The 26,981-nt window shown below is 31.4% G+C and overlaps 3 protein-coding genes across 3 annotated transcripts; all 3 read left to right on the top strand.

Annotated features, from left to right (window-relative positions):
• Positions 1 to 541: 541 nt before the first annotated feature.
• Positions 542 to 2,167, top strand: LOC100781389 (heat stress transcription factor B-4). The gene is made up of 2 exons (XM_003528246.5): positions 542 to 892; positions 975 to 2,167. Exons 1-2 carry the CDS (start codon positions 644 to 646, stop codon positions 1,815 to 1,817), a joined length of 1,092 nt encoding a protein of 363 aa, XP_003528294.1. The 5' UTR covers positions 542 to 643; the 3' UTR covers positions 1,818 to 2,167.
• A 3,691-nt stretch (positions 2,168 to 5,858) lies between these two features.
• Positions 5,859 to 6,371, top strand: LOC102667731 (uncharacterized mitochondrial protein AtMg00810-like). Its single transcript, XM_006582409.1, has one exon. It carries the CDS (start codon positions 5,859 to 5,861, stop codon positions 6,369 to 6,371), a length of 513 nt encoding a protein of 170 aa, XP_006582472.1.
• A 13,074-nt stretch (positions 6,372 to 19,445) lies between these two features.
• On the top strand, positions 19,446 to 20,697 carry LOC100788158 (bhelix-loop-helix transcription factor). The gene has a single exon (XM_003527671.5). The coding sequence runs from the start codon at positions 19,778 to 19,780 to the stop codon at positions 20,552 to 20,554; it is 777 nt and encodes a 258-aa protein (XP_003527719.1). The 5' UTR covers positions 19,446 to 19,777; the 3' UTR covers positions 20,555 to 20,697.
• Positions 20,698 to 26,981: the final 6,284 nt, after the last annotated feature.

Genomic DNA, 26,981 nt, shown 5'->3' with positions numbered 1-26,981 from the left:
CGTTATATAACTCTAAACATAAAGACTTTTTAACCTGCATGCTCGCAGGAAAAAAATGATTAGGGAAAAGGCTGTAACATAGGAAGTGTTTGACTGATTACTACTAATGGAATGGAATGAAAGTAAAAAGTAAGAAAAGATTGAGTTGAGGAAGGGTTCAACGGTCAATTTATAAAAGATGAGAATAGTAGATAGCATTGGTCTGCACCTTCTTCCTCTTGTGCGTGATATTAAGTGGGTGTGCGCGGGATCAATGTCAGAACTCAGAAGCCTCTCTGTATCACAAACACATACGCACACACACGTAGAAGGAGAGAGAGAGAGAAAGTGAGTCACGGGTTTGCCTTGAAAGGCCCTTATTTCACAGTCCTAGACAGACAGACACATATTCTCTCTCACTACACAACCGATGCGGGAAACAAAAATATAATAATATAATGCCCCCTACATCTAAAATACATGCTCTACATTCAAATTAAAATAATTACAAAAAAAGAGAGAATACAAAACGCATAACATTACATTTACACAGTAACAAGGCAAGCACTACTAATACTCCTCTTTCTCTCTCTTCTCCCCTAAACATTAATTTTTATCTTCTCGCACCATTCTCTCATTGACACTCTCTCTTAATTTTTCTCCAATGGCTCTTCTTCTAGACAACTGTGAAGGCATTTTACTCTCTTTGGACTCACACAAATCAGTGCCAGCTCCTTTCCTCACCAAAACATACCAACTGGTGGATGATCCCGCCACAGATCACATTGTGTCTTGGGGCGAAGACGACACCACCTTCGTCGTTTGGCGTCCTCCTGAGTTCGCAAGAGACCTTCTTCCTAACTACTTCAAACACAACAACTTCTCAAGCTTCGTTCGCCAGCTCAACACCTATGTATTATATTCACTTACACACTATATCTAGTTCTTCAGTTATTCTTATAATTAACATGGTTAATTTTAAATGCATGAATTAGGGTTTTAGAAAGATTGTGCCAGACCGATGGGAGTTCGCCAACGAATTCTTCAAGAAGGGAGAGAAACACTTGCTGTGCGAGATCCATAGAAGAAAAACCGCTCAGCCTCAACAAGGAAGCATGAACCACCATCACCACCATTCTCATTCTCCCTTAGGAGTCAACGTTAGCGTCCCAACTTTCTTTCCCTTCTCCAGCAGAGTCAGCATCTCTCCCTCCAACGACTCCGACGACCAAGCCAATTGGTGCGACTCGCCGCCACGTGGATCCACCTCATTGGTGAACGGTGCAGCAGCAGCAGCCAACTACAACACTTCCGTCACGGCGCTTTCGGAGGACAACGAGAGACTCAGAAGAAGCAACAACATGCTCATGTCAGAACTCGCACACATGAAGAAGCTCTACAATGACATCATCTACTTCGTTCAGAACCATGTCAAGCCAGTGGCTCCAAGCAACTCTTACTCTTCTTCTTTGCTACTATGCAATACACCTTCTGCCACTCCAATAACTAGTGGCGGCAATGTTTCAATGACGCAAAGGCCAACGAACCAGCTTCTGGGCTATTATTCTACTAACCCTAAGCAAGGAGCTACACAAATAACTCAACCTCAGACCTATGTTGTGAACTCTCCCACCAACACATCAAGGAGTTCTATAACCATTGTTGAAGGGCCTAACAGCAACATTAACAGCTGCAAGACCAAACTTTTTGGGGTGTCGCTGCAGTCCAAGAAAAGGGTGCACCCGGATTATGGATCTAATCCAGAGACCAACAAGGCTCGTTTGGTTTTGGAAAAGGATGACTTGGGCTTGAATCTCATGCCTCCATCCACTTGTTAGTTCCACTACTGATGATTAATTCTAAGTATGATATGATATCCCAAGCTAGCTATATAGCTGCTTAAATTAATTTTCTTTTACTACTTGCTTTGATTTGTTTTCTATTTTAACTTTTAAATCACCACACTCAAGTTTTGAGTCTTGGAGGATGCAGATGATATTCATGGAAACGTGTGAGTGTGTGCGCGCGTGGGTTCGTTTGTGTGACTGTTTTTGTGATTCTGTGTACATATAACTTAGTGCCGATATTATTATCTTTGTTCCCGACCCATCATCGATCTGTTGATATAGGTGGGTTTTGGTTAGACTAAAAGATCAGAAATTAAAGCAAAACTTTAAATGTTCTTCAACTCCTCTTTCTGGTCATGTTTTTTCCCATTTTCATTGGTACACTTTATTGTCCGTGATTGTGTGGGATCATTCTTTTTTTCGTCTTGTTCATCGTCTCTTTCGCTTATTTTGGTATCTGCATGCCTCCAGTTACATTAATGCTAATGCCAGCGTAAGAGAGAGAGTGTTAATGATAAAGAGTTGCTTACAGTTTTTATTGGGTAAAAAGCTGAGAACTGAGAATGTAACAGGCTGGCTTAAAGACAAATTTATTCAAGGCTTTCTTAAGGAAGCTAGCCCCATTAATGGTGTCCATGTACGAAGCGAAGAACACAAAATACATTGCATCTCAATTCAAAAACCGATGAAAAGACGAGTGATATTACAAAAGATCCATACTATAAAGGAGCTGACAGTAAATCACTGATTCGTTCAAAAAATATTCCCATTATTAGATGTACGATTTTGGTTAGTCAATTTAATTAAATAATACTATTTAGTAATCAAGATTGATTAATCATTTTTGTTTGGGTCGAGATTGAGTATAGTGCCATGATTTATGGAAAAAGAAGGCTATCATAGTGTTTCTTATAGTCCTACTTCTCGTATTTGTGAATAAGTAAACTATTTCTACGTAGTATTTCTCATAATAGATTTTACAAAAATGAGAAAGATAAGAAAAGAAAATGTAGGAAAAAAGAAAAAGATAGAGAACATATAGGTAATAAATTGTCAGTGGCAGAAAAGGGAAGTCCCTATCCTTTTCTTTCCCTCCATAAGAACGTAAGGAGAAGTAGAGAGAGACATAATCACGGGAATAAAATATTCAAAATGGTGCTGGAAGGTTTACAAGAAAAGAACAAGGAAGTGAATTATTCGATGAAAGCGAAACGTAAGGGAAGCTTGACTGAAAATGTTGTTTGAAATGTTTCTATCAAGGCTTCTTCTATGCTTCTGAGGACCAGTAAACCTTTGTCTTTCCCTACTTTGAGTAGTCATCCAATTAAAGTTTTCTCAGTACCCTTGGGATTCCATTCTCTTCTCTTCACTCTCATTTTATTTTCCCACGCTTTTGCTTCACACATTTTGTTTCTTACAGAGACAAAACACGAGCAGTAGTGTGAAAGAGAGTAAGTGCCTTGACCAGTTTAAGAACGTTGGAACAATATTGTATCATGTTTGCACCTTTGCCAGGAAGTTCATGATTCTTGCTCTTTTGAGTTGAGTCTTCTTTTCTTGTCACATTTCCCTACTCCTACATCCCTATACGAGTAAAGTGTCCCATAAAGTTCGTCTTTGCATTTTCGTCATAGCTTTCCTTGCTAGTGTTTGATAATTTATTATATCATATCATATATGCAGTATTCAAATTTCATATACCCTATATGTTCCTGCGCAGTATTAAAATCTCAAACAGAGAAACTCTGAAAGGCATCAGAGAAAGCAAGATAAGAAATGTCTATATTTGGGTCTTTAGACAAGCAAAGGTGGTTAAAGTTAGGAGGTGTACAAAGCTGGGATAATTTCACCTCCTGAGGGTTAAAAAGAAAATAATAATAAAAGACCAAAAAATACGAAAACCCTAACAAGTTTAGACAAGTACTCATAGTAAATATTTCTCTTTGTATTAAGTAATAATGATTAATATTTATTTATTTTTTGGTTTGTTTAAGGAGAGTGTGGCACGTGTAGAAGGAAGCAGGCAAGAGTGGAATGTCAGATAAGGTTGCAGGGTCCGAATGTCCGGGCGACTAGAGAAGTGCAGAGTAGTGAGATGAAGTTGGAGTTCGAAGAAGATAAAGTGAGTGATGGGTTTCAAAAGTGGATACCGATCATGCTGGTAAAAGAAGCTTTCGGTTTTAGACTTTTAAACGCATTTGTGGTGATTGGAGCTGTTGCTAAATGTTACACACCCGCATCGAACTACTCGCTAAAGCACCATTCTTTCAATTACACCCCCAAAAGAAACCAAAACTCAAAACCAACATTTGTGGTTATGAGAGGAAAAATACACTACCAAAATAGTTGGTTAAACAAAATATTTAATCATTATAAATCTTTTAGAGTCATTTTTTATTCTTATAAATAAATAAAAATATTACTTATTATAAAATTTGTCTAATTAAAATTAATTTTTTTTTCAATTAAGTCTCTTATTTGTTTGATTGAACAAATGTATTTCTGGTATTGATATATTATTTATTAAGTAATATTTTATAATAGATTTCTTTTTATCTACATACACAAAGAAAGAAGAGAGGAAAAAAAGTGAAAGGGATAGATTTAATAGTTAATATATGATATGTGATAAAAGGAAAAAGATAAGAAAAAAAGAGCGTTGATGTATACTGTATTTTAAACTCACATGAATTTCAAGTATATGTGATGAAGAGGGAATAATTCATGAATTCATGAAGTGACATCTCCCTATACACCTTAGCATAATGGTGTTGCTGGGAGAAGAAACAGAACCATTCTCAACATGGCCAAGAGCATGATGAAAGGGAAAGGAATGTCTCATTATTTCTGGGGAGAGACAACTTCTATTGCTGTATATATTCTGAACAGATGTCCCACTAAGAGATTACAGGGATACACACCTGAAGAAGCATGGTCAGAAAACAAGCCTAGTGTGAGTCATTTCAGAATATTTGGTTCATTGTATTTTAAGAATGTGCCTGAGCAGATCAGAAAGAAACTTGATGACAAGGTTGAACCAATGATACTCATTGGATATCATCCAACTAGTGCCTACTAGTTGTATGATCCTAGAATGAGGAAGGTTGTGATTAGTAGAGATGTCTTGATAGATGAAAGAAAGAGCTGGAATTGGGAAATAAATGTTGCTGACAGTGGTGAAAGAAAGGTGATTGTGGACCTTAAAGACAAACAAAGTGAAGATGATGTACCATCATGTGGAAAGCAACTCAGAAGGTCACAAAGAAAGAGACAAGTACCATAAACACTTGGAGAGTATGAATTGTATCCTGATACAACAATCACTACAGAAGGGGATTTTGTGCACTTTGCTCTACTTGCTGAATCAGAACCAATGAGTCATGATGAAGCCTCACAAAGTTCACATCGGAGAGCAGCTATGGAAGAAGAATTGAGATCAATTGAGAAGAACCAAACTTAGGAGTTAGTCCACTTACCTCAAGGAAAAAGACCAATTGATGTGAAGTGGGTCTATAAGACTAAATAAAGCCTAATGGAGATGTATCCAAGTATAAGGCAAGATTAGTAGCAAGGGAATTTCTAAAGAAACATGATTTGGACTACAATGAGGTTTTCGCTCTAGTTGCAAGACTTGAAACTATTAGGCTCATTGTGGCAGCTGCTAGCAACTGAAACTGATCTTTATATCAATTTGATGTGAAGTCAGCATTTTTGAATGGGCCACTTGAAGAAGAAGTCTACATAACTCAACCACCTGGTTATGTAGTGACAGGTCAAGAGGATAAAGTTTACAAGTTGAATAAGGCACTATATGGCCTTAAGCAGGCTCCTAATGCTTGAAATATGAGAATTAATAACTTCCTAGTCCAACAGAATTTCACCAAGTGCACTACTGAGCATGGAGTTTATGTCAGAAACACAGATTCTGGTGAGTTTTTGATAATATGTCTTTATGTAGATGATTTGCTAGTGACTGGCAGTAGTAAAGAAGATATGAGAGTGTTCAAAGGAAGAATAATGGAATAATTTGAGATGTCTGATCTTGGTGAACTATCATACTTCTTGGGTATTGAATTTGTTTCTACTAGTAAATGGATTTTCATGCATCAAAAGAAGTATGCAGAACACATTTTGAAGAGGTTCAACATGATGGAGTGCAATTCTGTGATCACACCAACTGAAACTGGAATCAAGCTGCAAATAGATGGGGATGAGAAAGAAGTCGATCCTACCATGTACAAGCAAATTGTAGGCTCATTGAGGTACCTATGTAACACCAGACCTAACATTGCCTATTGTGTTGGGTTGATAAGCAGGTTTATGGAGAAACCAAAGACACCTCACTTCTTGGCAGCAAAAAGGATTTTGAGGTATGTGAAAGGAACATTGGATGTTGGCATTTTATATCCTTACAGTAAGAAGAACTATTTGGTTATAGTGATTCAGATTGGTGTAGTGATAAGGATGATAGGAAAATCACTACTGGGTATGTTTTCAAATTTGGAACAACACCAATCTTTTGGTGCTCAAAGAAGCAGAATGTAGTTGCTTTGTCAACTTGTGAAACAGAATATATTGTTGCTGCTATGGCAACTTGTCAAGCTCTATGGCTAGAAGCTTTAATTGAAGAACTAAACTTGAGAGACTGTAGTCCTATGAGGTTGTTGATTGATAACAAATCAACAATTAATTTAGCTAAGCATCTTGTGGCCCATGGCAGGAGTAAACCTATTGAAACCAAGTTTCATTTCCTTTCCTGCGTGATCAAGTGAGTAAGCAAAAACTTGAAATAGAGTTTTGTAGGTCTGAAGATCAAGTTGCAGACATACTAACTAAGCCATTGAAGTCTATCAAATTCAAGGAATTGAGAGACAAGTTAGGAATGACATCCTTGACAAATATGAATTAAGGAGGGATGTTGATGTATGTTATAATTCAGTTAGTTAGTTAGGAGTTAGTTAATGATTCATTTAGAAGTTAATTTGACAACTATGAAGTTTATTATAACTATATGTGCAGTATGTATAAAAATATAATAGTGATAATCAATAAGAAGTATGAGAGTGCACAAGTTTTAATTCAGAATTCTAAGTTTTCTCTATTTTCTCTCAATCAATTTCTTCATCATCTTCTTTAACATAAAGTGAGTGAGTGTATAATGTGAGAACTTTAATGTTCCAACAGAGAAGTGTAAAATGAATTTTTAAAATCTTTGAGATAATCAATAGGGTCTTGTTTAATTAATTAAATAGAATAGATGAATTATTATAAATTTTATCTTGATTCCTAAGATAAAAGAAAATCTTTGGAATATCTATACATCATTCTTCTTGTTTAATGAACGAAAATAACGGTACAAAGCACGATCATTAAAGGTAACAAAAAAAAAATATTGCTAAGCTAGTCATGTGTGTATTTATTTGAGTAAAATTTCAAGTGTTCAAATTTATAAATGTCAGTTAGTTTAATTTTTGCTTTATAATATCATTATTTTAGTTGAGTGTGTAATTATTTGAATAATTTTTTTCTCATGTCTTCAAAAGTGTAACGTAAGTTTCTTATGTGCATTTATTCCAGCGAACTTTCATTCAAGTCTTCAAATTGTTAAATGTCGGTTAGTTTTGTGAATTTAACTTTAATATCATTTTTTTAGCTGTGCGTGTATTTATTTGAAGGATTTGATTCCAATAAAATGACAAACCCACTTTAAAGCATAAAGTAAGCAATTAAAACCATTGATAGAAAAATAATAGTTAATATTCTAACACATCCATAATTTCTTATGCATATATCAAATATTGATTTTCTCATTAATAACTAAGATTGCTTGCTTTATCCTCTAAAGTGAAGTACTCACTCACTTTAAGGAACCCAAAACCTTATTTGAGTAATTTTTTATTCGTCTTCAAAATTGTAAAGGGAGTAAAAAAGCTTTTTATTTTAGAAATCCTTCCTTCAAATCTTTAAAATTGTAAACGTTTATATTATTTTAATGTTAACATGAAATATTTACTTTGATTTTAATTTTGTAAAACTTATTTATTTAAATTTTTTCAATTAACATTATACTATTATTTTATATTAAAAAATAAAAAAGGGACTATTATTTTAAAAGTTAACGGCTAATAAAAAAAATTAAGAGCCAAGATTAAAGTAACTGAAACTTGTAATTTTAAAGACTAAAATATAAATTTAAGCCTTTTTATTTGAAGTTTCATGTCGGTGGGTGTATGTTTAGGCAACTAACATTATGTCAGATTGAAAAATTATATTACGTCAGTAATATTCATTAACAATTAAATGTTAGTTAGACTACATAATAATTGGTTTGTTTAATTAGAATTAAAGAAACTAAGAAACCCAATTAAAATAAAGTGTGTAATTAACTTTATGAAATATACACGCGTTGAGTTTCGCATTGCTTTACTGGCTGCTCGTGCCCGTGGGACCTCATGCTTTGTGACTTTATCACTGGGAAGGAAAAGTACCAAAATCTTGGTTTGATAATACTATTTACATGGGCCATGAAGAATCATCATCATCATGCATGCAGGCTGCAGCCCAGTTGCATAGTGTATACCTTTGATTTATTGCTGAAATTTTTCTTGAATATTGGGCCTGCTTTAACCAGCTCGATCGCTCTGAGTTCCACTCAACAGTTTCTTTGGCAATATTGGATCAAAATTCTGATACGCACATAGCCTGCTTAAAACTAGCTCTCTCTGACCGTGTATAATTAAAAATGATGAATTCCAGTTGTGAAGAAATTAAAAATAACTACTGATTGAATAAAGGTTCCATGAGTGCTCTGATTTTTATTTTTATTTTTTTACTTTGTATCATAATGCTCACCCTTCGTTCGCTATTTACTTTATGGACATATCGTTAATATAACCAAATGAAATTATGAATTGTTAAGAAACATCATTCCAAAATGTTTCAAAACTCAAAAGTTACTAACTAGTTAAATTAACTCGAACTCACTTTGTTTCAACTATAAATATCATATAGTTTTCTTTAACAAGCACAATTTGTGTAGTCCGCTAGAAATATTTATTCACCTTAATAATGCAGCAATCCTCGAGTTCCAGATGATGTCACTATTTGGAGAATTTGCACGAAGTATTGGAAGAAGGAATTGCATGAAAAAAAAAATGCTAAATTAAGAATTCATATGTCCACATATGTAGAAGAATATAAGGATGGATGAGATCAACCAAGCTATAAGGGTATGAGCGTTTCTATTTGGGACAAAAAATTGTCCCATGGCATAGCTGGGTAACAAAATTTGAGGCTTTTATTCTATTTTGTGATTCTTTTTTTTGTTCTGTATCACATCCATTTTAGGAATCAAATAGAGCATAATTGTTTTTGTCCTATCCTGTTCCCAAAAATTTTGCGAGTCAAACAGATCATATATGTTAAAGTGTGACATTAAAGAAAATGAGAAGCAGACAATAGGCAACAACCTTGGAGGATTAACACATACATTGTTCAGTCAGTCGAACTTTAGCAATATTGGACCTTAGACAAAGTCATTTGTCTATCCATTAAGATTGAGAAACAATTTACTAAGTCCTTATACTGACCTATTTCCTTCACTAAAAAACATGTTTAACACCAATAAAACACAAACCTAACAACCATTTCTTTGAGTAAACCAGACCAAAAGACTAATCCTAAAGTAACCAAGCATTTCAAGTGTCAAGGATTTATCTGCTTAGCTTTTGATTGCTCAAATTGAAAAATTATGACTATCATTATATTGAAGGAAAAGCTCATAAAGCATTTGAAGGAAATAAAGAGTTTGTGTATAATGAAGAGCCTATATATGTATGGTGAAGACTTCACCGCTATTGATCGTGGAAAATTATTGTTGATTATTATAAGAAGCCTACGTACACATATTGTCAGCAAAAGAAGAGTCCTAGCTAAGGTACAATATTTTATATACTTTTTGCACTACCAAAGGAAGTATGCAACGATATATTAGACAACAAATGTTGTGAGAATTTACGTAGTATCAAACTACGTGGTGGAGAAATTGAATATGCCAACACAAAAACATCCACATCCATACAAGTCGCAATGGGTCAATAAAGAAAATAAGGTAAAAGTTTTTAAACTTTATCATTGGTTTTAATTTCTTAATTGGCAGGAAATATCAAGACAATGTTTGGTGAAGTTATAAGGGAGAAGGTTATAAAAAGCAACTCTAGTCTTGCCACTACAAAATTAGATTTTGAGGCAAAATTTTAATATAAAAAATTACCTAAACATGTCAGGAAATTGATTTTACTCTTCAAAAGTATTTTTTATGTTGTTAACCAGACATCTCCTTTACATGTCCTTAATCGATCACAAACTTGTGCCTAGATAGACCAAAACAAGTCATATTCAATAAATTTAAATATGTTTTTTTCTTTTTAAATTTGAACATGACTTAATATTCCAACGCGATTAGCTTACATCTTTTAACCTGACCGAACCCAAACAATTAATTCACACATTTTCCTGAACTCATTATCTTCCCTAATTTTAAATTCATGAGATAAATAAGATGAAGAAATTAAACCAATTAGGTCGAACTCACACATTTACCTGAACTCATGATTCCCCAAATTTTAAATTCGTGAGTCGTGACATAAAAAAAAAGACAAAGAAATTAATTAAAGGGGAAGCAGGATGATCAGTATCAGCAATCCGATGGACCACTACCTGCCTCTTTCGTTTCTTAGAAAAATGATAATTAAATTCACATAATCGTAGAGCGAATGGGAACACTAAACTTACCATTGGCTGCAGGGATAAAAAAAAGTTGTCAATTTAAATTTCTGGCTGTAATCGGCAAAGAAATTTATTGAGCTAGTTGCAGCTTAAAGAAGAAAGATGCTAAATTAAGGAATGGGGTATTCCTGGCAGCAACCAACTCGTGAGATCAGCATGACATTATGACGCAAACCACTATACACATGCAGCAAATAAAGCAACATTGCCATCAATACACTTTGCTATAAACCAAACTCAATTCCCTGGAATTGAAATGCACCCTTTAATTTTCTTTTAAAAGAATATATATATATATATGTATGTATGTATGTACATATATTTCACTCACTCTAGCCAGCTTCCCGTTCTGGACTTGGCGTACCATGTGAATGTTGCATCCAAACAAGTGGTTGGATTCTTGGACTTCATGATTTGCGTAATTGGGCAACCAGAAAATGATCCAACTTGCGAGCGATGAAAATTATGCACCCACAAACGCGCATGCTGTTGCAGCAGGCACACTGTTTCACACAGACACGGACCTGGGACCATATTAAAGATTTCCGATTCCTTAAAAAGATAATATTTTTAAATTCAATGATATCTTTGATATATTAATTTTAATTTATTAAAAGAAAATATATGTTTAAAAACGGAGATTAAACAATGATTTTAGAAGGAAATATTTCATACTAATATCATCATAAAAAGTGTCACAAAAAAAAGTAATTTTGATGATTTATCTTATCTACAAGGCACCTGAATGCATTTTCGGATGGAGATACCAAAGAGAGAGAAAAAAATATGGAGTATTTGATTTGGAGTAATAATGTTTTGTTTATTTGAAATTTTGAATATCATTGTAATAACAATAATTATAAAATGGATGGGTGGGAAAGAGGATAAGGTGATGACGGGTGATAATGCCGTAGCGGAAAAAAGAAAAAACACACACACCAAAATCAAAATCGTCTCCTTTGGATTCATTTATCTTGTCGAACGTATTCTTGCAGAGAATTGTCTCCCCTCACTTATTATTATATACATGTCTTTTTGTATTTTGACAAAAAAAAATTCCATATTTCTTCTATGCCAAGAATTATGTGATTATTAAGCTTTGTGATTTGTACTTTCAAATGATTAATTTGTTTTGAAAGTTTAAAATGATTATTCTTAAAAACGTGAGAAATGTATATTTTTATTTAAAAAATCGATGGTACATTTTTTGTGTGAGGCTAACTGCCTTTAAGCTGATGGCAATTACAACATAAGTGAGCTGTTGCTGATCAACAATTGCATCTTACGTACCGTGGGATGCAGTCAGGCAGGGAGCCCTTGGAAATCTATAGCCTTACTCAGGATCGCCTATTAGGGTTTATTCTAATGCCCATTAGGGTATACGCATGGCGTGACCGATCACAAAGTTATGTATGAACTTAAATTTACCGAATTTTTTTTCGAAAGACACTTAAATTTATTGTATGTATATATGCACACAAATATAACTTATAAATTTAAATATATTTTTAATCCCTCAAATTGAGATAAATTTATTTTAATCCTTCAATTAAAAATTTATTTTTTTAGTCCCATCAATTTCACAAAATGTTATTTTTAGTCTTTCAATGTGAATTTAAGGGACTAAAAAGAATATTATACAAATATATGGGCGACTAAAAATAATTTTTTTTAAATTGAGAGACCAAAATAAAAAATATTTTAAATTTAAGAGACTAAAATATATTTAACCTTAATTTATAGTCAAATTATTGGAGCTTATCAAGTTAAAAGTTCTCTTGCTTAAATCTAGGTCATGCAGATGATTAAGAATAAAAATTAGTTAGCAGAAGTATGATTTAGATTTGAGGTTTAGAGTTTGTTATAATTTATGGTTTAGGAATTAGGATTTATAGGTTCTTAACCAGACAAATATGGTCTAATTAATAAATTATATTTATTATTTTTATTTCTCACAATAACAAAAAATTTCACTTAATATATTGCCTTTAAATCATAAATATTTGTTTATGATTCAGAGTCTACAATTTTGCTTGCTCAATAGTCTACAATTTTTAGAGTCTACAATTTTGCTAAGAACCCTTCCCTCCTCTTGGCTCAGAGTCTACAATTTTGCTTGCTCAATAGTCATAATTTACTTTATTTTGTTGAGGACAATTTTTAGGTTATGATTCTAGACACATTTTCCGCATAACTTAATTTGTGTTTTTTTTTTAAGTTTTAAAAACGGTTTATTTAGATCATAAAAGTGAGAAAATAAGATGTAAAAGTGTTCTGTAAAAAATTGTAAAAGTGTTGGAAAAACATGAGTAATGGAAAACTGAAAATAAAAGAGTTAGATTATTTAGAGATGATCTAAAAATTAAAAATGTATATTAGTTTTAAAAAAATCAAACCTACTATTATTAAGAAAATATTTTTTAAAACAGAAAAGATTTTTTTTTAAAATAAGAAAGGAGCAGGCAAGAAACCCTTAATTTTTTTTTATATACAAAAATTGGTCTAGTGACTGCACTATAATTTTTCTAATTGTTTGAAATGCAAATCATAAACAGGTATAGTCATCACAAAGCTTTAGAATAGTTAAACAGAACTGCTTGTTATAATTATAAAATTAATATAACGAGCAACAAAAGTACTAATCTTATATTAGGGGTTGCCAGACCATTGGAAACAAAATGTCTCGTGACATATTGAATTTTTTTTATTTATAAATATTAATAATTGATTATTAATAAAAAAAATCAAATTTATAATATTTTTTCTCCTTTCACCACCAAATTAATCTCATCTCCTATCATATTGAATCGTGTCCCTTCTAAATTGATTAACTAACTTACTTGTCCCTTTATCAACGTCTACATCACACTATTATCAGATTGTGTGCAGCACGGGGTCCACGCGCTCGGGTCGGAACCCAAATAATGGCCAATAAATATCCAAATTTTAAACACGCAAGCACACGTTCAATTCATGCATCATTCTTTCCCCTGGCTCTTTTACTTTTTTAATTTTCATGGCATTTTCCCTACACTTGTTGAATCTCGTGACTTGATCTTAATTGGTTTTTATACGCTGCAAGTTAAGGCTAATGTATTGATTATTTATATCATTGAAAATATAGTTAAGATAAAAATAATGACATGTAAATTAAATTAAGTCTTACACATATCATTGTAGATGTTAAAATATTACGATAATGATATAAAAGATGATTAAACTTGCAGTTTACAGGTAAATTGGTATGATTTCAAACTACCATCCGAATCAGATGATACGCTTCCTAAGATAAGATCAGAATAACCACACATCTCAATCACAATTACGACACCATGCCATAACCAATTGGGTAACCCATAATTAATAAGAAATGTATTTAGACATACAAATCAGTTTATTTCAATTATCACCAGTTAACGGCGCGCAGAGTTACTCTGTAAAACATATATGCATTGTGTACTTTGTTTTGAGTGAATATTTTATTGACATTATATATTTATATTATATTGAATATTGCATGATTTTTACTGCTTTATTATAGAACCTTCATTCTATGCGGAAAGTAAACTTTAAGAACTGAAATGTGCCCCAATTATACACTGTGGAAACATCACAATGTCCAAAATGAGTTTATTCAAAAGAAACGCATTAATAGCAATATGCCTATATGCAAGTGAAACCAGAGTAAACTAAATTAATCTCTAGGTAAAACTTACGAAGTGACGCAGTCAAATCAAAGTTGGTGAATGGTGAAAAGTGAAAAGCGAAGGTGGTGGATTGATTTGAAAAAAAAATCGTTTTCTATTTTCGATTTTTAATAATAAAATGTTACTACGATGGTTTTATTTTAATTTCTGCTTTTAAAGATTTTCATAAAAAATGAAATTAAGTAATTTTTATATAAAATTTAAAACAAGAAATAAAACAATAGTTTTATAATTAAAAATAAAAGAAAAATTGTTTTTCAAATGAAACGGAAATAATTAAGTGCGTTTTGCGCATATATAGGGCAGGTCTCAACAAAAGTCAAAGTAGTGCGTTCATTGTAGATGCATGGTAAGTTCGTTAACAAATCCGGCACATGACGCAGGTTCCGTTCCATCTTGAAAAGCGTACCGTTTTCAATGAGACGGGTAAGGATCTCATAAACTGTAGCTGCGGCACATGGAGGTTAATAAACTGTACTAAATAATTAAAAATGCGTTCCCTTACAGAGAAAGATAATGAAAAAAAAAAACAGTAAAAAATACGAAATTCATATTTTTACACTTTATTTTAATTTAAAATTTTTAACTCAATTTATTTTATTTTATTTTTCTGTTTTTTTGGTTCTATTTAACGGACCCTAAACATCAAATGAACAGTGCATTAGCATTTTCCTTTCCTTTTGATGGAAGCCATGTGTTCAACTCATTTTGCATCTAACGGCAGGAGATCCCCCACCTCCAAGTAGCAAGCTATCCCACCTAGCCATTTAAAAGGGTCTGGTAAGATTTCTGACACCTGGCACGTGCGTGGGGCTTCAGGGTTCTATAAAAGAAAGTAATTTTAGGGCAAAGGTAGCACTTTCATACTTCCACTCAATGTATTCTAAACTAAGAAAAATTGCACTGAAAATGATTCATGCATCAGAGAAAGGCATTTAAAGCATCTTTATTCCTATAATTGAAGAGTAAATATGTGACTTATATAGTGGGTTATGTATAGATGTGTATGCGTTCTAGTTTTTTTTCCACATGTAATAGCCGCTTGAAAATGAGAAATTAAGAATTTTTAATGACATTTCAACCTCATTAGAATGTTCTTTTCCGCTTTAGTTTCCTAGTGTCCCTTTTTTGCCAATTTTTTTTAATGATAATTTTGGAATACAATTAAAATAAAATTGCATTAAAATTAAATTCTCCCTTAAAATCATTTTCATCTACCAAATCATTGTCTAGGATAATGATAATCATGACAATAATAGTAAAATAATGGTGTTAATAATAACAACACACTGATGATAGTAATGGTTAAAACAATAATTTCATAAGAATTAGGTGTTTATAATGAAGTTTTAATCTTATTAATCATAATTTATTTTATTAATTGTGACTGAAGGGCTATTATTGAAAGTTTACAATTTCTCATTACAAGATATTTTCATTTGAAATGCCTCCACTCACTACTATTTTACGTTAATAATTTTAGTCCTATAACTCACATTATAATATTTTCTAATTTTAAGCAATATTCTCCTTACAAATTCTTTAATGCAATTTGTTCAGGCGCCTTGGCCCCCCAAACATTTTACTGCTTATATACTGAAATTTGCTATTCTACAAGAAAAATATATATATTATACTCTTATATACCTGAAACATATTATGGACTTGTGGCCAAACAGTTGTGGACTATGAGATACAAAGGTTTATAGTTTGTTTCAATAAAAATCTCTATAGTATTCTTATTTTTTTAAAAGTTGATTATTTTTCAATTTTAATAATTTTAAGTCATCGAATAAACATAGAGTAACACTTTAATTAAAATAAATATATAGTATTTTATTATTATTATTATTATTAGAATAGTTGTTATTTTTGTTGTTATAGAGAATTGTACGTTATTACACCCCAATTTCAAGTTTTTACTTTTGATAACATTAGTACTTATGATTAATATTAAGCATTAATAGTATTTTTCATACATTAATTATTTTATTAACTAATATTATTTTTAAAATATAATTTTTTCATCTTTCAAACTCATTAAACTAGTTTTTTTTTCTTGCGTATGGATTTTTCCTGTGGGTTTTTTTAATGAATTTTGTCATTTTCTTGAAAAAGTTTATACAAAATTTGTTATGATTTAAGAAAAAAATGATCATTTCCTTAAAATTATTGAAAAATCCATAGGATATTTCATTTTAATAATATTGTCATACAAATTATTTTATTCAATAGAAGATAATGGTATAAAAGTCATAAAAAATTCCCAAAAAATGTCACTAATACTAATAAGTAGAAAAAGATATTTTAATATTATAAAAGATAATTAATAAATGAAAATGAGTATCATTAAATATTTAAATGAAAATATTTTCAAAAGCATTGCATCTATTTTATATTTATAATTTTAATTATTTTGACCTCTCCAATAATTTTTCTAAAGTTCCGACACTGTTCAGGGGTTTACCCCGGGATAATAACCTTGAACTAAAAATTCATATATGTTCTAAAACTAAAAGAGTGTTAAGAAATTATATTAGATTCTTCCGTTAAAAATGTAATTTTTTTAAGTGTCCAATAAAATATTCTCAAAAATACTTTCATTTCAAATACTATTAGTAGGTGCATATATCTCTTAATTACTAGAGCCTCTTATCTATCTTGTTGCAAATTCTTACACTTAAATCTTTCAGAAGGCACGGACAAATATACTTTTCCATTTTATAATAATTTTCGTGTAAAAAAAGTTATAAAATATTTATTATTTTAATTTTTAATGTAATATTATTTTTTTACTTAATTATATCTCTTATAATATCAATGATGAACAATAAAATTAAAAAAATTAATAATGATAAGATTAATTTTATAAAAAAAATTATTCTTTTTAATTTATTTATTATTTTTTCTTAATGCATCTAAAATAATATAAAATGATAATTATAACCGGACATATAAAATATATTCTTTATAATCAATTGTAGTATTTCTTGGAAACAATTATTTCTTTTAGAATTTCATAGTGCTAATAGTACTATTATTAAGAATTATTTTTTCATAAACATGCAAGGTGCAATGAACATGCTTCCTTAAATTAGTCCGTCGAAGACTAGCTAAGTCCAATAACATTTAATGTGCACGCCAATAAAAGATGACAATAATTATTTTGGACAAACAGATTTTATTATATACTAGTACTTTTTTCTATCAAAGATACATGGCCTTCAAATTCAATGGCACGTAGCATCTGCACGATGCTCTTTCACATATCATTCAGTTCAACAATCCTCAGTTCATAATTTGGTCAATGACTTCAGTGCGGTTTAATATCTGTAGAAGGCATAAATTTTGGCGTTAAGAAACATTATACAAAGAAAATCTCACCTTTATCTAGAATAGTGTCAATTACATGAATACTTAAAATTTCATTAATTTTTTTATATTCCTGAATTATTTGTTTTCAAATATATTAATGTCTTTAATTATTTAAAAAACTTTACACTGGCACTCTTTATACATTCATTAAATCTCTTTATGTGTAATTTGCATCATATACATATACTAAATATGCTTTTTTTTTACCTTGGCGACAACAAATTTCAAATCTAATTAAAACCTTGTACAATATTCAAAATCAAACATCCCACTGCTAGGAAATTAACAAGGTATTGCTAAATAAGTAATTTAATCATCTTATAACTTTTTTAATAGTTGATCTCTTAACATTTATAAAATAATTCGTAAGTAAAAACCAAATATATTAAGTACTTAATTTTTTAACTAATCAATAAAAATATTAATGAAAAATGTTATTTAAAATTAAATTAGTCATCATAACTGAATAAATGAAAACCCCTGATTAGTTATGATCAAATAAATTAAAACCCGGCAGTAAAAAAAAATTAAAACCCCTAATAAATATTCGATAACTAGGCTATGATTATCCCTAGTAGCACACTCTCATCCTTAACAAACTTTGAATTACCAATGGATGATCTTATTTTTAAAAAATTTATTTCTTCAAATCATGGTATTTTTTTTTATAGAAAGTAATCATGTTTGAGTTAAATCGAATAAGATTATTATAGATAATATTTTTTTTTTTTTAATATTTAATATAACTACATACTTAAAATTCAAATTATAAATTATAATTTATTAAGTGTAAATTACTAAGATTAATTTACATCATGACAACGAAGAAAAGAAAAAAAAGGAATTATATATCATTCCACAATTTTTTACTAATTTTCTTATATATTAAATAAAAAATTTAAATATTTGTATATTTTAAAGATATCAAATACATTTATTTTAATAATAACAGGTTTTGCTTAGGGTTTTTTTTTATTTACAATAATCAAAGTTTGAATCTAGGACTTCATAAATATTATATACGCCTCAAATCTCTCACCATTAAGTATTTTGCTTAGTTAATTATAAGAGGATTGAGTAGTTTATATGAAATCATATATTAAAATTTCGTTGTGATTGTACACACACACACACAAAGTATTACCTTAACGTGCGATATAACATTAAGGAAAGAATAAGGGAATTTGGCACCCATAACATTTTAATTTTAGAATTTAATTGAGAAATATATTGATAAAATAAAAATAATTATACTAACGTGTAGTCACAAATTATTATTATTATTATTATATAAATTTGTTAATTTCATTATAATTATTTAAAAAATAATTTTTAATATAATTTTTATTAGTTTAAAACGTAAAAAAATTTATATTGAGACCAAATAAAAATCATTTTTTATTTATTAAAAACTTCAAAATTAGGAGTAAAAATTGATTAAATAATAAACAAGACTTGCAAATTTTTATGATGAAATATAAAATTACATAATAATAAAGGGTACTGCCTTCATATTGTGTTGCTAACGTTAATTTCCCTCCATCTAACTCAGTCAAAAGTAAATTAGCATCCTTGTTGTATTAAAAAAATCACAAAACATTCTTCTAATTACTTGACCCTAAATAATTAACATAGCTTGGTCTGAGTAATACTAGTAGATTATAACTACATGAATATAAGATGGTATTTGTGAACCATTATATATATGAGGATTGAGGAGCATAAACATGTAGAGAGTCACCGCCTCCGGCCAGATGTTGATCCTTTGCTGTCGTCTGTTCCCAATATCACTATTTTATTGGTTTTTCACTATTGTCCCTCCTTTCTCACCACTCTAACAAGCCCTTCTCAGTACTGCACATTCTGATACAAACCCAACTCCTACATATATATTCTTCTTCTTTTCCTTCCCCATCCCTCTGCACCACATCTGTTATTTTTCTCACTTTTTTCAGTTACTCTTTAAATACTTGTCCATCCCTTTTCCCTTTCCCCCCTCACTCACTCTTATCATTTTCACTTTATTATTACTCCTCCCACCTCCCCCCTTTTTTTCCTTGAGCAAGGTGAAACCCATAAATAATGGAGCAGCAGCACATGGACATGATGACCATGATGATGTTGCAGCACCTCCCTGAATTCTCTGAACCATACACTCACACCATGGAAGGATTTCATCCCCCATCAGAAGAGTTCTGCGGTAACAACAACAACAATATACGCAACACTATGCAACTAGCAGATTTAATTGATAACAATAACCCTCTTAGTCCCATACCTTGGTCCTCCTCATACTCATTCACACACTTGCCAGCATCCACTACCGAAATCTCTTTCTCCAATAATAGCCATCCTACTACCCCAATAATGCTTCAAGAACACGAACAACAATATGAGGGTGCAAATGCAAACCCTTACGGAGGTGAGAAGCGGAACTCGATGGCGGCGATGAGGGAGATGATATTCAGAATGGCGGCGATGCAGCCGATACACATAGACCCGGAGTCGGTGAAGGCGCCGAAGCGGAGGAACGTGAAGATATCGAAGGATCCACAGAGCGTGGCGGCGCGGCACCGCAGAGAAAGGATAAGCGAGAGGATAAGGATACTGCAGAGACTGGTCCCCGGGGGAACTAAGATGGACACTGCTTCCATGTTGGATGAGGCCATTCACTACGTCAAGTTTCTCAAAACGCAGGTTCAGTCACTCGAACGCGCTTCCTCCGCTAACAACAATATCAGGCCACTTAACGCTGCAGGCCAGATAGGCTTCCCTGTTGCTTCCACCCCTTATTTTCCTCTGCCTAGTAAACCTTACCAAGCTCCAAACATGGACAATATGCACGATACATATCATTAAGCCCGTTTAGTGTCTACAACTAGCTAGCTACTTAATCATTACTATGCTGCCCTCATCTCAATTCAGCCTAGCTTCTACTTTTAAATGAAATCCACTTGTAATGTTAACTTGTTATCAATAATCAAATTATTTATTGCAACAAATTTTCAATTGTTCCCCATTCACTTATATGCTCTCCTTCTTCTTTGTAAGGCGTCAAGTTTTTGTTTTACAATTTCAAGGGCAATCAAACTTGGCCAAGAAAAAAATTGAAGCGTATAATGAGTTTCTTTTTCAGGGAAAGAAAAAAATAAAATAAAAAGATAAGAACATATTGATATTATTTAAATTTGAGGTAATTTGCAGAGTCTCCCTAATAGGAATATGGGAGCAAATGCGAGACATGGAAAGAGAAATAAAAAAATTTAAAAAAAAAAAACGAAAGACAGGGAAAAGGGGATATATAATATTACTGTCCAACATGATGGCACATTAATTAATTTGACTTAGTGATACGGCATAATTAAAATTCCACGTGTTATATTTTAATTAGGGAGCAATGGGAAGAAATTATGTTGGTGGTGTTTGGAACACCTGTACGGCCATAATGGGATGGTCGCTGGTATGGGTTTCCGAGGCTTAAAAAAGTTGAAGACGACAAATGCTGGACACGGTGTAAAAGAGTATGATGCGAGCTGTAAGGTGTAGTCTTGTTAATTAGTGCAAAATAAGTTAGGGGATATTATCAACAAACATTTATAGGAGTATACATGCACAAACATATCTTATTTATATTCTTCACATCAACGAGTTGTTATAAAATTTTGCATAAAGTTTAAAATATATAATTTGATTTCTTCCAAAAACAACAGGATAGGCCAAACAGAATTGGCAGCGAAAGTGTGAATGTGAGGTGTCTGCGCTGTTGAGTGCATAGAGTTGTGAGGGAGGGTAGCATAATAGCATTAGCAATTAGCAGCAAGTAGAGAGAAAAGAAAAAATGATCGAGTAGAGCACAGCACGGGGATAGAGGAGGAAGGAAAGGATGCATGAGAAATCCACGTGATTATCTGACAGGATTGCGGTGGTTGAGTTTACGATCGGGCAAGGTGATGACGTCCTTCCACATCACCACCTGACACGTGATCTCCATCTGCTTGCACAACCCTTTTCATCCACCTTGGATATATAATACTTCAATACTCTAGTTATTTCTCCAAACAATTTTTCATAATGGATAACCCAACTTTGAGTTTGTTTCTACCTTGCCAACCTAGCCAAGTGTGAGGCTACATCAAAAAACAAAACCCGGTCTAAGCCTAATTCGGTCTAAAACAACAACCAATAGCTTCAATAGATTTTGTTAGCAATAGTAACAGAATTATTAAAATCAAAGTAAAAACGCATACACACCATTACTATATTCAACAAGTATGTTTACATCGTCGGCAACAGAACCATTATTTCTATTATTATTTAACAAATTATTTCTATGATTATTTGGTAAATAGGGTTGCAACAATTTATAAAAATATAACACGATATAAATAATAAGTGTTTCAAACCAAAGTATTTGTCCGGCCATAAAATATCAGTCATGCCCAACAAATCATTACCTTCATCAACTTTGTCATCATGTTAAACAAAATGTTAATTACTAGCAAGCATCATCATCTATATAGGAATCAAAGATGAGCTAGATTTCCTGGTACGAAGCCTAGAGCCGCTTGTGAACAAAGATATTCTGCCTTAATGTAACGACAGGATAATTTTTCTTTGAAGTCAAAGTATAATCTTCTATCTTCAAGTGTATCTCATGGATCTTGCAGTTGATTGTTGCTTCCTTCCAGTCAATAATTATACGCGATTATGGGGTTAAAATGCTTTAGGCCGAGATAGCCCAGCATGCAGATTAGGCCTAAAGTAATTTTGAATTTCTTTTAAGGCCGTAAGTTTAAATTTTGCTTATAGAAAAACTCTCGCCCACAAGTTTCTCATTAGTTTTAAGCAATACTGCGTGAATTTCAGGCAATAAAATTAAAGTATGTACATATATTGCTACGTTGCTAGCTAGAAATACGGTGGTATATATGGACTATATATATATATATATATCAGCAGAGGTCGAAGAAATATTAATTAAGAAAGAAAGCTATTATCAGAATCGCCATGTGCTTATCTTGTCGCGACGCCAACATCTCTCATCTTGTATAGTTTAATTGGTTCACTTGAGGGGAGGCCAAGTTGTCTGTAATTCCAGGGTAGAGTATAAACCTTTGCCCCTCACACTCAGATATCTTCTCAATTAAATATCCAATAATATCTCACGTGAAATAAACTAAAATATCTCTCTAGTATGTTGGATTCATTGATATTTTGGAGACACTCATTTGACCCGCATAGAAGTCGCGTTAATTGCTTCTATAATATATTTTCCCTCCGTGAAACAAGTTATATAAACTTCTAAAATTATCAATTATGTAAAACTTTATGTATTCGTTTTCTTTCTGGTATATGGATGAACAATTTTCGTGCTATCATTTATTTACATCTCCGCTAATAAATTTATTTGCTTATAAAAATCCAAAATAATCATACATGTCGATTAAACGTGTACTTGGATTATTTGATAATCCAAAACTACATTTGCTTTCCAAACATATACATTTATTTCGCCGATGATCGTTATATAGTACTAATTGTCCTTATATTGTACGATTCGTTTTTTCACTTTAGTCAGTTAAATCGTTGTAAGTTTTTATTAGTTTTCCCCTCTACTGATAGTATATATAAACGAGTAGAGAGGATATGACCAAACCGAAACTAAATGATCGATATACGAACAAATTTTTTGTATAAAATAAAGTTATTGGTGGGTAAGGATTGGATTCTGTAGCGTATCTAGCTTGGGGAGAAGAACTTGACACATTGATTGACCCAATCTAATCTTTTGGTTCAATGTTCATTCTTGCTTCGTCCCGTCGGTTATATGTGATGTGTTCTAGACCCACAACATTTATCCAATTTCTTTCTCTTGATTGACGCGAAGATGAAGAATTCAATGTTAACCAACAGCTTTAAGCTCTGAAAGAAAATTCGATGTGTAGTGAAAAGAAACAGCACATAACATGTTCACGTCTTTAACTTAGATAAGGTGTTGACATGAGTCAAACAAAACGAGAACACTATGTAACAAAATAATAATAATAAATCTGAGCAGTACTTTTGTAGTCTTGTTCTATTTCTCTAGCTTTCCAAAAAAAATAGAATTTTTTTTTTTCTTTTTTCAAATGAGTAAAAGAGTCGGTGAAAATAAATAAGTTATATATAAAAAAAAGTAGAATATTTTTCTATATTAGTTTTTCTTAACATAAAATTATTATTTTTTATTTTTTATGATATAAAAAATTACTTAACTTAAGAAAAACATTAAATCCAATAATATTTTTCTCCTATTTATGGCAACTTATAGAGAAATGCTTTTATTTGGGAAGCATCGTAAAAATTATTTGTATTTCTTCTCTCAAAATAAACAATAGAAAATTGATATTTGCACCTTATCTCTCTCTTCTCTATTTCTTTATTCTCTATTTCTACCAAACAAATGTAGGATAAATGTATCCAATTTGAGGTTTATTTTTATCTTTATTTATTTTTCTATATAATTTAAGAAATAGAATTAATTTTTATTTATAATAAAATCATTTTAATATTATATTATTCAATTACTGAATTGTCATCTTCTCTTCGTTGACTTTTGTCCTAATCACCATCAGATAATAAGATAAGTGGTCCTCCAGTAATTACATCCATTCGAATAACTACAAAATGACATTGATGATTGAATATAACAAAGTTTGTGGATAAATAACTTAGATAAGTAGGAGTATTTCTTTAATAAGTAGAATAGTATTTAAATAGTAGGATTCTTTTAGTATTAAATTTATTGAAACAAATTACACAAATTTTATTTAAAAATTTATAAATCATTTTCATAAGCTTAACTAAAATTAAATATATTAAAAAATTTGGCATATACTAACAATTAAATGTTGAAATTACCTCCATTAGTATAGTTTTCGTTCAACAGAAATTAAACTAGTAATATAGTCATTATAGATCTACAATGAGTTCTTTGGATTTTTGTTTTAGAATATTAGGATTTAAAACCAACTAATTAAATAAAAATCATAGGTTTCATTTACAATTTATATATGTAAACAAATTAATTATTAGATCAAAATTAATTGTCATAAAATTTATTATATAAATTTAGATGTACTTTGAATATACATAAGAAATTTTAGTCTTATATATAGCGACATTAATTATTTTATAACATAATTAGCATATTAGTTCGGTTGATTAGAGCGAATGCAAAAGTCACAGGTTCGATTCCTGCATTACCCATTAATTTTAAATTCACTTATGAGTAAACCAATTACAGAAGGACAATAGGTAAAGGGTGTACCAGCAAAAAGAATGGTGCGTGTAGCAATTACCTTAAAAGGTAAATTTACAATAAAAGCCCATCAGGGGGCCATCTCCAAACGCTTCTGAATTCCAAATGGTGGAGTAAAAAAATAAACAAACAAACTTCATAGCCCACATTGTTTCTTATTCTTTTTCTCTGAAAATAAGTACGTAAACTTTACCGTATGTTCTTTTACAAGCACTGAATGATTATTGCAAATTATTGAGTTCGTGTAGTGTTGCGCAATGCCCACAATAACGGTGAGAGAAATTGTGTTTGGTTGACGCATACAACTGCCACAAATGATTTCGGAAAAATTATTTCAAATTAAAACTTAAAAATAATTAGAAAATTGTTTATTGGTGAAAAAGGGCAAGAGGACGGCCAGATTAACACTTCAACAATGACCAAGGGCAGATACATGAAATGTGAATGAGTCCTGTGCTGTACTCAAATTCAACATTACTAATTTATCCAGGTTGTGTAGGAGCCAATAAAAAATACTTAACCACTTCTTGCGAGTCATACAAAACATATTTAGGAGAATGTTAAGCATAGTTATAAATCTAAAAGTATTTTCTTTAAAAAAATATTTAATTTTACTAAGAGTAAAGTTTCAAATTAGTCTCTCATTTTTTAAGGCGTTGTTAATTTGGTCCCTGAGATTTAAAAAATGTCAAAATGATCCTTGACTCTTGGACACACACGTTAAACTTTCACATCAGTTTCTTCTACTTCCACGTAAAGAGAGACTAAATTGACATTAAAGGGACTAAAATGACATAATTTATGTGAACATCTTTTTCCCCAAAATGTTAAAACCCTAACGACTACTTTAACATTCACGTTTTCATTCCATTTTTCCTCATACTCATACTCTCATCCAATTCTTATTCTTCTCCTATTTATCTTTCTCCATCTTTGTAGTTCTTTTTCTATTATTTTGTGGTCTAACATGTCTGCTAATTCAAGCACAAGGGGGAATGTCACGTCAAACCGTCTTTACTATTGTCGTAGAAGAGCTACCATTTGAATAGTAAGGATGGCAAGGAATAATGGGAGACTGTTTTATGCTTGTCCATTATCACAAGTAATGTTAATGGTATTTTTTGTATTATAATTTTTGTGCAAGATTGAACATGAGTATTTTGTGTTGTGCAGCAAGATGCAGATTGATGTAATTTCTTTTCATGGGTTGATGAAGACATTGATGTTGGTGCAACTGAAATAAGTATAATAGAACCAATACCAGACTTTGGTCTAAGGTTGAGATCGGAGATTCTACAAAGAGAAGTTAGGATTTTAACATTTTGGGGAAAAATATTATCACCTAAATTATGTCATTTTAGTTTCTTTAATGTCAATTCAGTCCCTCCTTACGTGACAAGTAGAAGAAACTCACGTGAAAATTCCACGTGTGCATCCAGGTGGCACTTAACGTACCACATCACACATTTACTAACTGTGTTCAGAGACTACTAACAACAGATACTAACGTGCCAAAGAGAATGTAAAGTCGATGATCATTTTGAAATTTTTTAAATCTCAGAGACCAAATTGACAAAATTGATCGTGCCTCCAAAAGTAAGGAATTGATAATTTACTCATTTTACTAATACGCTTTTAGCGTGATTTTTAATAAAGAAAAATATTTAATTCATTGATTACTGCCTTTAAGACACTGTTAATATCATATCTTAATCGGTTTAGTAAATTCTGGAAGTCTTAGGACTACACAGAGGATTGGCTCATATGACCGTTGCCAGCAACAATTGCCACATTACGACATATGATCAATTCATCCTCCAACCATGACACTTGGTTTTATATTAAATCTTGTGTAAGAGGAATTTCAACTTCATAATTTCATTTAACAATTCAAAATTAATTTTATCGAAATTCTCATTGACCCAAACACATCTAGTTTAACACCAAATGCTTTTTTTTTTTTTTTTTTTAATTTGCCTTCCAAAA

The sequence above is a fragment of the Glycine max genome, chromosome 6, assembly GCF_000004515.6.
Source record: "Glycine max cultivar Williams 82 chromosome 6, Glycine_max_v4.0, whole genome shotgun sequence".
NCBI classification, from domain to species: Eukaryota; Viridiplantae; Streptophyta; class Magnoliopsida; order Fabales; family Fabaceae; genus Glycine; species Glycine max.
The sequence above is the reverse complement of the archived record's forward strand: the minus strand, read 5'-3'. Positions and strand labels throughout refer to the sequence as shown.